General features: G+C 38.4%; 2 protein-coding genes across 3 annotated transcripts; one reads left to right on the top strand and one right to left on the bottom strand.

The window, feature by feature from the left end:
* Nucleotides 1–1,156: 1,156 nt before the first annotated feature.
* On the top strand, nt 1,157–8,425 carry reep1 (receptor accessory protein 1). 2 transcript variants are annotated; one of them, XM_037695490.1, is made up of 8 exons: nt 1,157–1,234; nt 3,441–3,513; nt 3,598–3,674; nt 3,788–3,908; nt 4,283–4,396; nt 4,524–4,674; nt 5,784–6,055; nt 7,282–8,425. In XM_037695490.1, exons 1-8 carry the CDS (start codon nt 1,203–1,205, stop codon nt 7,351–7,353), a joined length of 912 nt encoding a protein of 303 aa, XP_037551418.1. In that variant the 5' UTR covers nt 1,157–1,202; the 3' UTR covers nt 7,354–8,425. The 2 variants fall into 2 exon arrangements, with proteins under 2 accessions (XP_037551418.1, XP_037551419.1); XM_037695491.1 differs by having other exon boundaries at nt 4,524–4,683; nt 5,805–6,055.
* Nucleotides 8,426–9,968: 1,543 nt separating this feature from the next.
* mrpl35 (mitochondrial ribosomal protein L35) lies at nt 9,969–11,718 on the bottom strand. Its single transcript, XM_037694714.1, has 4 exons — nt 11,657–11,718; nt 11,315–11,480; nt 10,328–10,472; nt 9,969–10,227 (listed from the first exon to the last, which is right to left on the bottom strand). The coding sequence occupies exons 1-4, from the start codon at nt 11,685–11,687 to the stop codon at nt 10,039–10,041; spliced, it is 531 nt and encodes a 176-aa protein (XP_037550642.1). The 5' UTR covers nt 11,688–11,718; the 3' UTR covers nt 9,969–10,038.
* Nucleotides 11,719–12,152: the final 434 nt, after the last annotated feature.

Genomic DNA, 12,152 nt, shown 5'->3' with positions numbered 1-12,152 from the left:
ACTAATAATCTGGCCTTTCTCAGGTTCTAGGTCAGGCAAAATCTCATCTCATTTGAGTCTTTTCACTCATCTTTGTCCAAAGTCATTCTTGAGCTGACATCTTAAAAGAATGTGAGATGTATGACAACTTCTAAAAGTGATCACTGAGCTGAAAATATTAGTTTTATTGAACGTTGATACTAGAATTGGCTAAATTTGGAATAAATTGTGATTTTTTTTTTATACTGAACGCTTGATTGATAGCAAAAGTTAGTCAAAAGTCATGAAGACCAGTCCAAATAAAACATGAAATGCACAATATTTTCCTCATTAATGGTAAAATGACCCTAAATTAACATCTGCTAATGTGTTTCTGGAAGTAGCCAAAGTGACTGAAAACGGTCCGCAGTGGTGGCATCTATTGAAGAGCCATTTGGGATGAAGAAGTCCAGCAATTCTGATGTATTTGTATGTATGCTCAAATTTGTTGAGTATAGTATGCAGGTAGGATAAACAAATTTAAACAGAGGCTGGAAAATTTGACTGCTGAGACAAATTTGTTTGATCGTGAGACAAAATATCACTTTTTACATATTTCAGTGTTGAGTTTAGCAAATTAACTCATTTTTCCACCTAAATCTCTTCACTTCTAATATCCGTTTGCATCAAGTCCAGCCTTTCTGAGGATAACATCAAGTTTTTGTTTAATTAAGTGGTCTATTTAAATAAAAACTGCATATCTTTTTGCTTTTTTTAATGTTTTACATTCTTCTAAAACAAGAAGTATCAGTTCTTTCATTGTGTTTGATTAAAGGACAGTGAAACTATAGGGCTGATAGCATTTATCTGCTTAAACTGTAAATAAAATTATTAAAGTAAAATTGGAAAACTGGGTCAAAGTTGGACTGAGATACCCCTGGGTAATTTTAACTCAGCAGATCAAACTCTTGGTTTTTGGCCATTTCAGCGTGGATGGGTGTCAGGTGGGACTTTTATTGTTCTCTGATCTTATGTTACTGAGCTGCACATGATCAACACATCTAAACACAATTTTCAGCCAGTCCGCTCGTGCGTGTCTGTTCAATGCAACACTGCCATCTATGGACAAGAGCTGCGTGTTTATCCCGCATCACGTTGCAGCCTGTGCGCGTCCGGACGCCGCCTGTCATCTGGAGGAAACTCCTCCCCGCAGACAGGACGCGTCCTGTCGCCTTTCCAGCGCAATGGTGTCCTGGATCATCTCTAGACTTGTGGTGTAAGTCTCATTTTTTAATGATCTTATTTAATATTGAATGTCTCAGTCATTGATTTAGATCCAAGTGAGGTTGCTGCGGGTATCCAAGACGGATCAGAAGGTGCGCGCTTTATACGCACCCCCGCAATTTCATCTCTACAGCCTGTTTTAATCAGAATCAGACGTCAATGTGAGGAGATCAGGTGACTGACTGTTCATTTGCGACTGATCCGCCTGTTTTCTACTGGATTGTTTCATGAGGAAAGCTGAACCAGGCCTGTAGACCTGTAGGCTGATCTATTTCTGAAAAGCATGCAGCCGGGCACTCTTTGTGTTTATCAAATGCACATTTTCTCTTCTTTTTACCCAAAACAGTTAAAATATATGACGTTTATTATCATCCACTGCAGGCCTATATGAGTCAGATTTTTGTGAGTCTTTTATAGCCTGAGGAGCGGTTGAGTGGAGCAATATTCAGTGGTGATGTCCCATATTGGCAGAAAAAACAAAAGGGATGGGTCAGCCTTCTCGGGTTACAATGCAAGACTTATTCATGTCATAAAACTGTGCATATTGCCCTCATGTTTAAACATCAAGCAGCTGTGTCACTGCATGTTTTTTGTGTCTGCACAAATCAGCAAAACTGCACCCTGAGTGGATTTTACCAACAGCAGGCTGCACACCTTAAAATAGAGGGAATAAATTTAGATTTCAAGATCTGGTTACACGCTGGGCTTCTTCAGCTGCATGCAAGTCATAGTCTGAGCTGATATTTTGAGTGTCCTTGTCTTGCTGAACTCTGTTAGTTACCTGGTCAGGCCTGAGTGTTGCAACGTGAGGTGGGTCAGTAATCTGATCAGTCTGCTTTCACTGCTGTTGCTTGGCTGTATCTGGGCACCCCCTTCCCTCAGCTCTCTCTCTGTTAGAGAACCTGCAGGTGTCTGCTTGAGAAAAATGACAGCACATACGTTCATTTAATGCTTTGTCAGCCTGGCAGCTCGTAGAGTCGAATCAGTTTGGGAAAATGTGACTCTCTTGTCTCACATTGCCCGAGGCCTTGCTTATTTCAGGAAAACAAGGCCGAACCAGTTTCTGTGTGTTTTAAACATTTCAAACTGCAGTGCTCTTTGGTAAAAAGTGTTTGGCTGCTAAACAATAACCGACTGTCCCTTTCATTCAGAATATGTGGAGTAATTTGACTCTGGCGTTGTGAAAAATACACCCTGAGTTCTCCACAGGCTAGATGGACTCTCCCTCAGAGAGAAGATGAGAAGTTCAATTCTTTATGAGAGACTCGGAGTAGAGCCGCTGCTCCTCCGCATCGAGAGGAACCAGTTGAGGTGGTTATGGAGGTGTTCTGGGCATGTCCAACTGGGAAGAGAATCCAAGGAAGCACATAGAAGAGACTAATATGTCTCTCAGCTGAATGCCTTGGAGTTCAGTTGGAAGAGTTGGCCGTGGAAAGAAATGTCTGGACCTCCCTGCAGCTGCTCAAGCTGCTCCCGTGACCCGACTCAGGAGCAAGCGGCAGATAATGGATGGATGGATGGTTATGAAAAATTATTCCCAAGTATCATTTTCGTTATCAAACCAAAACGTGAAAACACTTTCCTTTAAAACCTCTTCAGTTTTTAGCATTTAGTGGTCAGCTGATTAACAAGAGCATGTAAACGAGCCTCTGGTTGGTTTTCCTGATGCTGAACAAAAGGTCTAGCACTTCTTGAAGGGGTGCATATCGCCCGCCACTTTTCATGCCAGAGTTTTCAACAAAAATCATCTTGTGCTGAGGTTGCTGAGTTTCAGCTGTTTAGGTCAACTTGTGTGATTATGTTTAATCTCGTACAATATTGTGAGGTCATGTAAGATGTGTGCTCGAGGAAATGGTTATGAACAACTCAGCTATATCAAGTTTTAGCTCAATGACAAGGTTTTAGCCGTTTATCTGTTGGCTAATGTCTATTAGCTGTGGTGGCCATCTTGAAATGGGGTGACCCTAGAGTTCCATTCAAATCTGTGCAGTGGTTCATGAGATATTTCGCAAACAGTCAAAGTAAATGAATGAAAAGCATTCATTTGCTTTTTTTAAAATTGAATTATTATTATTATAGACTGCATACCGATTTATTCCAATGAAACTGTAAGCAAATCATCCTAACTTGTGGTTTTTATAACAATTAAGTAAAGCTATAGACGTTCTTGAGCTGACGGACATGTTTTTCTTTATTAGACTTGTTTTTGGTACACTATACCCTGCATACTCGTCTTATAAAGCAGTGAAGACGAAAGATGTAAAAGAATATGTGAGTACATCTTTTAAAGTAAAACCGCTATTACTTAATATATAGTTTTGCTATTAATAATCAACTTTTCTGTGGTACTTACAGGTAAAATGGATGATGTATTGGATAATATTCGCTCTATTCACGACAGTGGAAGTATTTACAGATATGTTTCTTTGTTGGTAAGTGACCGTCGATGTTAGGCAGAAATTATTTGGGTGCTTCAAGGGAAAGAGTTTACCATCTTGTGCTTCAGCAAATATTTTTCCACCCTGCGGTGTTTTTGTCATTGCAGGCTTCCGTTTTACTATGAGCTGAAGATAGCCTTTGTGGTGTGGCTCCTGTCCCCTTATACCAAGGGCTCCAGCGTGCTCTACAGGAAATTTGTCCATCCCACGCTTTCCTCAAAAGAAAAGGTGAAATCCTTTTTCCTTTGTGGGGTATTCCTTTGTCTCCTTTGGTGTACTTAAGGGAAAGTATTCAGTCAAGGCTCTCAGTAAATCAGCATGCTTTTGTGTCTGATGTGTGCAATGATCTACGGAGCAAACAAAAGTGTCTTTGCCCTCAACATTTTAGCTGTTAAAAATGTGTTTGCTGAACAAGTGAGGGCAAATGTCACGGTGCTTTTCCGTTTCCCCTGCCCTTTCTTTGCTCCAGAATGAGTCAGAAAACGGATCAGTTTCTTATTAGGATCACACGTTCAATAAAAAAAATAACAGCTTTATCTCATATGTTTAAAATTCACCGTGCAATCATAAGAGAAAACATGTTCACGTTTGTGTTTTTCCAGGATATTGATGAGTACATCTGCCAAGCAAAAGACAAAAGCTACGACACGCTGGTGCATTTTGGTAGGAAAGGACTAAATGTCGCAGCCACAGCTGCAGTCATGGCTGCAACAAAGGTAACGCAGACTTGTTTTGTCCCGACCCTGTGGCCGTTGTTGTAGTTAAACTGTTGTCATGTGTAGTAATTAAAGCTTTATACAGTATTTGTTCATGCTGTCACTAAACTGCATGTTTCTGCTTTAGGGCCAAGGTGTTCTGTCAGACAGACTAAGGAGCTTCAGCATGCAGGACCTGTCGACCTACCAGTCTGACCCAGATGACTCTGGACCTGGCATGGCCCAGCCTACAGCCGCTCAGAACCGGACCAGACCCATAATCCGCAGCAAGTCAGAGAGCTACAAGGGTGAGGAGACGTCCCATCCCGACACCCAACACTAAAACCTAAAAGCCACTGAGACTCAACTGATTAAAAATCAGCAAATACATTTATTGCAATTAAATATACATTTCAGAACACAAAGTACGGCCTATTTGTGCAACAAAAAACATCATGAAGATATTCATCCTCCTGTCCTGGCTCGCATAGATCCAAAAATATTGTTTAGCGCTGCTTCTTTCCTGAGTGGTCCCCTCACCTTCCTGTTTGGATCAGGCCTGGTCTCACAGGGCTTACAGAGGAACCATCCTGTGACAAAAATCACCTGTAGCTGGGAGGATTTGTTCCAGGTTTTGTTTGTTTTATGCAGTTTCATTTTTCCAGATGAGAAATGACATTTAGACTCATCTGTTGACCTAAGACTGGATCACCTACGGATTAAATACACAATAATCATCTTTCAACAAGTTCCTTTTTCTTACAGTGGCAAAGTAAAAAAAAATGCAGTCTGAATTGGATTTACATAAATTCGCAGTTTGTCTTATGTATGTTGTTTCATTATTCTAAATATCTTGTTTATTTCCTTAAAGCTGACAACTGTGTTTGCAAGAATGTCCATCGTCTTGCTAATTTTAGCTGCGGATTAACACATTTAGTGATCTTAAATAGCATCAGGATTACGTAAGGTGTCAGTTCAACAAAGCATAATGTTGGTTAAAATGAAAAAAATAAATAAATAAAAAGGCAGGGATCAAATAAGAGTTGGAATATAAAGATTATTATATTTAAAATTAAAGTACTTCCAGGTCTTTTGATTAAATAGTTGATTGAAAGATGACATCACATCAAACAAAAAAATGTTTTAACATTATTTCTGTATCAGTTTTAAGGTACAACAAATTCATTGTTCTTATATGCTTCATTATGATGAAGAATTCCAGTGCTGCAGGTACACGTGGGGATTTAATAAGAATAGCTTTTTTTTGCCTGTTTGTCCTGCAACATATTGGGTCATCATTTTATTAATGCTGCATATATGTCCAGCAAACACATAAAATAATTCAGTTTGGACAATCGAACAACCCTGCAGACCTGAGTCAGGTTTGATCTGTTCTTCTGTCTTCCACCGACCTTTTCCCACGGTGCAGACTTTGACATGACTGAGTATGAGGTGTTGGGCTTGGAGCCCTTGGAGTCCGCAGAGTTTCTCTCTCAAACCACAACATCAGCTACCGGGTCCGCACCCATCACACCGTCTGCGACACCCCAGTCCGGCTCACCCCCCGCTCCACCTGCTCCTCCTGCAGCTCTGGAGCAGCCCGAGGGGGAGTTAGTGAAGGAGGTGCAGGCAGCGTCCAGCTCTCCACAGCTCAGGCTGAGTAAGAGGAAAGCTCCTGAGGTATTCACGCCTGCTGCCTGATTCTAACTCCCCCCTGAGAGTGATTTGCTCACTAATGGACTGATTTCTGCTGCTGCGCTGCTATATGAGTCATCAAGTTCAGTAGAACCTTTTCAGACGCAGAACCTGGATGCACAGAGGGTTTTTGAAGAATGCGTGATGGCAGAGACACATTTATTTATAATTTATGGCTCAGAGAACAGTAAATTGGACATGGATTGCCTGTAGGTGCTGCTTAACAAACATATCTCTGTTTAAATAATGTTTTTTTTCCTCACAATTTTCAGCATCTAAATATCTATTTGCTTATAAGCAATGTCCATGTTAATATAAGAATGGCTTTTTCTTTTAAAACAGAGTTTAGTTTATTGGTTTATTTATTTAGTGTACATTACTGAGCATTAGAGAAATGTAAAAATACCAGTTAGCCAAAAGGTTATTGTCATGTTGCCAGACGTTACAAATAAATAGAAATATATTTAGATATGACAGAAACAGGAAAATAGAAAAGTATGAATAAAGAGTTACAAGCTGCAAATGATATATATATATATATTTATACATACACATATATTTTTTTCTTTATTTGTGAAAACAAATAAACTAATGAAAAAGTAACAATATGCAGTAAAAAGTCTGACTATAATTGTTATTTTTCTGTAATAAATGTTAGTCTTTTACTTTCTTCTTCTTTGGGACTTTCATGACTTTTAAACAGTTATATTATCAAAAACAATCAAGATAACATTTTTATTTTATTTTTTACTGATATTGCCAATTTTGTGTCGTATTGTTAGCCCCCCAAATATTGGAACAAATCAAAGTCTCACCTAAAAAGAATAAAAAGTTTAATAAAAGTTATATTTTTTTAAACTGGGACTTTTAAATATCCTCAATAATCCAGGTAGAAAAATCTAACAAAGTTAAGTCAGGTCTTCTGGCCCCCTCGAACTGAAGAAATCTTTTGGATGAAAGACGAAATGTTTCAACAAAAAGAAACCGTCCAGACGACGTGACTGAACTTTGTTAGACGGGACTTTAAAAGTGTTTGTCTTTAACGAGCCTTGCATTGAGATTTATAGCCAGTCTAACCCAACGTTATGATTTTATATCTTTTTTTCTAATAAAATAATCATGTTCCTGATGAATCTTCTAAAATCCCTGCGAGTGAAGCCATCGACGAAGCTGACCAAACTCTACTTTCCTGTTTCTGTCCTCCGTTCCAGCCTCCTCGTAGAGTCTTGAGGCCTCTCACTCGATCCAGGAGTGCTTTCTCTTCAAACAATGAAGCCTTTTGAAACTCTCAAGTCTCCTCCAGCTGCCTTCTCTGCAAGTTAAAAATACTGGACGGCCAAAAGCTACACGACTGAAGCAGCCCTGCTTTGGAATACGGTGTTACCAACGTGGCCTAAGAAAACTCCTCGACCCACAGTGTGTTACAGGTGGCTCACGATTTAAAAGAATTAAAAAGCAGGCGTGAGTGAACGGGTTACATACTAATAGACGCTTTTTGAAAATGTATTTCTGTACAGTGTGTGTCCTTTATCCTCATGCTTCATTTGTTTTTACAACAGAGTCCTGCGCACGCATGTCTTCCCCGTAATTATGTTTATGAAACCAAATGTACCTTTGTTGAATTTCATCACCGAGACTATGAAAAATGCTCACTTTAGAAGATTCAAGCTAACTAAGATAGACAAAACTAACTTGATGTCGGTTGAATCTAATCTGCAAATCAGTGAGCAGCTTAGCTTTTTCACTTTAATCACAAACCCTTTAATCTTCAAGATATATATGCGTTTATCAAATTGTCAGACAGCAACGGCAGCGCTGTTTTATTGTTGACCTCTTGTTTTGAGCCTTTAAGAGATACCTGAGACAAACCGTTTATGTTGAAGTGGTTCCAACACAACGCTGCTCCAGAAAAACTATTTGCACTATGTTCACATGACCGCCTTCAGTCATACGGCCAAAAATAAACAGTTTGTTTAACTTGATTATCAGTAATTATTAGTTTAGGCTTCTTCTGTGGTAAAAGATTTACTTTTGCAAAAAACAAGCAAAAGTCACCACAAAACAAGTTGATTTTTACAACCATTTATTTCCCGGATAAATTGGAAATGTCAAGCTGTAGCAGATTTTTGTTGTTTTATATAAATGTGGTTGTTTTTTTCCATATTTGAAATCACTGTGTGTGTGTTTTGTTGACTGAGCGATGCTGAACTCATTACCGTATTTGTCGACGTATAGGTCGCACCTTTTTGCATAAATTTGCAAGTCTTGCAACTTATACACCAAAGCGACTATATACGTTTTCCCCACCGTATTTATAACACAATTTTTGGCTGAGATCTAATGATTTCAATTATTCTGACATGAAAAATATTAAACACTACCAATTGCAGCCGCTAGAGGGCCCCCGAGCAAATATGGCAAGCCAATTAAGTGTCTCATTAATAGGTAAAAGTGGTTATTAATGCAACTTTTGTCTTGCCATACCAAGCCACCTTCATCTCGCTCCGGAACTCCTGGAGCAAACGTCAAATCAGCTGCATTTCGCTGCGCCGCCCAGGCGAAATGCAGCTGATTTGACCATTAAAGTGCATTTATTAAGGAAAAGTTCAACTGAGACACACCTTTACTATAATGTCGAGCAAACAAATAATTGTTTTTAGGTGGTTATCTTTGTAAATTTTCAAGAAATGTACAGCGAGTCCTCCCTCTGCGCGCTCCCGCAGCCGCAAATCGGCTTTTGAAATGCAGCTGATTTGACCGTTAAAGTGCATTTATTAAGGAAAAGTTCAACTGAGACACAACTTTGTTATAATGTCGAGCAAAAAAACAATTGTTTTTAAGTGTTAATCTTGTTAAATTCTTGTTAAAATCCCCCCATGCACGCTTCTACGACTGCCATTTAGCAGCCAATCGAATTTTGGCACACCAGCTCACGTTTCTGGGTGGGTAGCGGTGACGCATAATAAATGCAACTTATACGGCGAAGCGACTTATTTATTACATATTTGGACTGATGCGACTTATATGGGAGTGCGACGTGTACGGCGACAAATACGGTACTCTTATCGCACCATGACCTGCTTCTGTCGGTGGATAATCAATGAGAGTGGCTGAAACTGGTCAACGACTCCCGGTGATGCGTTCAATGTTTCTTATGTACGTTTGTCACAGAGTCTGAACTTCATTTTACACAAACTATCACTGTGGTGTGGTGGGTAGATTTTTTTTGGTGCAGTAATGTACATCAATGCATCGGTTTCTTACAGTAATTTGAAGATTTAAAAACAAAAGCTTCTCAGGTACAACTCTTCTGTTTACACGCCATTAGGTCTGATGTTGTAGATACTTTAAATATGCACATAAATATGTTGTCAATGGGAGAAAAAACAGGATATTTCTAAATATACGTGTTTGAGTTAGTGGTATCAGTATTAGTGTTGCAGGTGATTTCCATCAGTTAAATAAATGCAAAGTGAAACAGAAAAAATAAATGTGAAAATATAAATTTATAAATGTGTGTGTAGAACACAATACTCACTGCATGTTATTACTTTGTATGAATTTGATTTAACTGGTTTTGTGTGAAGCCGTTTGCTTTGCTGGTAAATGATTATTTTCATACTTTGGTTTAGAAACTACATTAAAGTTGGCTGTAACACACAGAAACATCTTCCTCCTCATAAAAAAAAAGTTCTGGCAGGCCAGAATGTCACAATACTTAAGTTTCTGCTTAATTTGGGTCCAAACAAAAAGAGAGATGACATCATGGTTAATGACGCCACAAGTTCAAATATTTCTGTTAGGTAAATCGACTTCGATTTAATAAATATATAATTCAAAATGTTGTGTTTTGCTTTTTTTTTTTTTTTTTAAAGAAAAACTAAAACCAAATGGTTCCAACATACGCTTTTATTTCATGCACATGTTTACATATTGTTCCAGCAGAAGCCATAACAAGAATGTGCAAATTATACTTTCAGATTGACCCGATCGTGGTACTTCTGATATGGATCATCAACGTACCAGTTTCTCCTTTTCCAGTAAGATGATGTCATTTTATCCAAAAGTCGACTCTGGGTTTTATTACAAAATACAATTTCCCTCAGGCGCTTTCTTCTGGTGGCCATCTTCTTCCAGAGTTTTTTCTTGTATCCAGACTATTCACAACCAAAACAACAACAAAAAACTGTAGTTTAATTCCCCTTTTAAGTGTATAATATACTAAGGCTGTGAAAATTACTGCAAGAAATGACACACCTTGCGTCTGAGCCAAAGACCGCAGTGAAGCCGCATGAACCTTTGGGTCACCGATTTTACACTTTTCCTCTTTCCCTTCTTCACACTGAAGTACGTCAGACTTCTGCACGGCTGCCAGGTCAGACTGGGAACAAGTGCTGACACACTGCAACCACACAAAAAAAGCGCCAATGTTACTTTAAGAATCTACAGAAAATACAAAAACACAGAAACAAAGCCGCGCCGCCATCTTGGGAGGCGTTCGCCGTTAACAGGAAACATAAAGGGTGAATACAATGTTCACATTTTTAAGATAATACACACACGCACACACACACATATATATATATATATATATATATATATATATATAATGTCTGCTACTTTATAAGAGTATCTTGATCTGATTTATGCCCTAAAAAACAGAAATTTTTAATGTCTTTTTTTTAAAATGTACGGTCATTTAACTCTACTAAGTTAGAAATGTGCAAAAATTAAAGACACACACATAAATAAAACTCATCTTGAATAAAACAAAGAATAGTAAATATAGAAGCGCTCACACAGACTCAGAAATTTTTGCACATTATAGACAGCAAAAAAAAAAAGGTTAACCTTTACCAGCTGTAATCCTGAGCCTTGATTTATCTATCAAACTCAAAGGTAGAAGTTCTTGAGTTAGGGAAGTCAGAAACACGACTAGTACATTTCATTAAATAAAACTAGCTATAATCACCTCAATTTGCATTTGATGTAATAGTTAGTGATGTATAGTTATATTCTCATAGTTTATTTATAAACATTTTGATTTTGGATTTGAAATATGGCAACAAATTTCCTCACCAAACAATAATCATCTAAAAATTTTTTTAAAAACACCTAATTCAGTATAACATATAACTTTATATCAAAGGAGGTTACTCCTCAGATTCGTCTGTGAAGACTAAAATTATATTCTCTCATAAGGTTTCATAAAAACAGGTTATGTTGGAGACTTCCGGTCATTACCGTTGCAGGATGTTGTACCGAGGGCTCTGACACGCCATGCCGCAGAGAGGAGCGCGGACAGCGGCTGCAGCGGTGCTGAAGTTAGGCCGAGGCTGGATCAAGCTGGATGGGTCATAGACAACAGGTGTTCTAGCACGAACAGACAGAGACAGTGGCCTCAGCAGCCCTGTCCAACACAGCAAAGACACACACACAAACAAAAGAAAAGGTTAAAAAGCTGCTACTTACGACACTATTTGTGCTAATTACCTGCTCTCTTCGGAGCAGACACGTTTAGTTATTGTGAAATAAATAAACAGGAATGTCAAATTTTAAATACGCAAACAGATTTTTGTTAATTACCCGATAACCTTCTTGCTAGCGCGGCCGCCATCTTTTTTATCTATTAGTAAGTACGGGGTCCTGCTTGGACAAAAGTTCCTCATTCGCTTTTAATGTTTGCGGCTTATTACCGCCCCCTAGCGGCCATGTTTTAGACATGTGCACTATGTTGTGGTTCATCTAGAAAATTCATCTGTTACTGTTTCCTTAAGCAACTTAAGTAAATATAAATAACAAAACCAGTATATAAAAACACATTTTACATGTACAGTAGCATTTATTTTCAGATTTTTAAGATTAAATCTATGATTCAAGGCTAATTACTTATTACAGGAAGAACTTTGTTTTAGTCACAGAAATCTATTTTGCATTCCAGTATGAGAGTGAAAATGTGTCTTTCTGCTTGGTTTTTACACTTTGCACACATGTTTATCTGATCTTGAGTTATGCCGTTTGTTACAGTCTCTTGTTGGATGTTTACATGAGCGACTGGAATGTGTGTGTGTGTGGGGGGGGG

The sequence above is a fragment of the Nematolebias whitei genome, chromosome 21 (assembly GCF_014905685.2).
Source record: "Nematolebias whitei isolate Nwh7 chromosome 21, NemWhi1, whole genome shotgun sequence".
Taxonomy (NCBI): domain Eukaryota; kingdom Metazoa; phylum Chordata; class Actinopteri; order Cyprinodontiformes; family Rivulidae; genus Nematolebias; species Nematolebias whitei.
The sequence above is the reverse complement of the archived record's forward strand: the minus strand, read 5'-3'. Positions and strand labels throughout refer to the sequence as shown.

Bases quoted from the DNA above. Each gene is read 5' to 3' on its own strand.
- reep1 (XM_037695490.1), top strand. From the start codon at position 1,203: ATGGTGTCCTGGATCATCTCTAGACTTGTGGT. The intron at 4,397-4,523 runs GTAACGCAGACT...TTTCTGCTTTAG, and splicing joins CAGTCATGGCTGCAACAAAG to GGCCAAGGTGTTCTGTCAGA. The intron at 6,056-7,281 runs GTATTCACGCCT...CCTCCGTTCCAG, and splicing joins GTAAGAGGAAAGCTCCTGAG to CCTCCTCGTAGAGTCTTGAG.
- mrpl35 (XM_037694714.1), bottom strand. From the start codon at position 11,687: ATGGCGGCCGCGCTAGCAAGAAGGTTATCGG. The intron at 11,481-11,656 runs GTAATTAACAAA...TGTGTTGGACAG, and splicing joins GCTAGCAAGAAGGTTATCGG to GGCTGCTGAGGCCACTGTCT. The intron at 10,473-11,314 runs GTAATGACCGGA...GTGTGGTTGCAG, and splicing joins CGGTACAACATCCTGCAACG to TGTGTCAGCACTTGTTCCCA.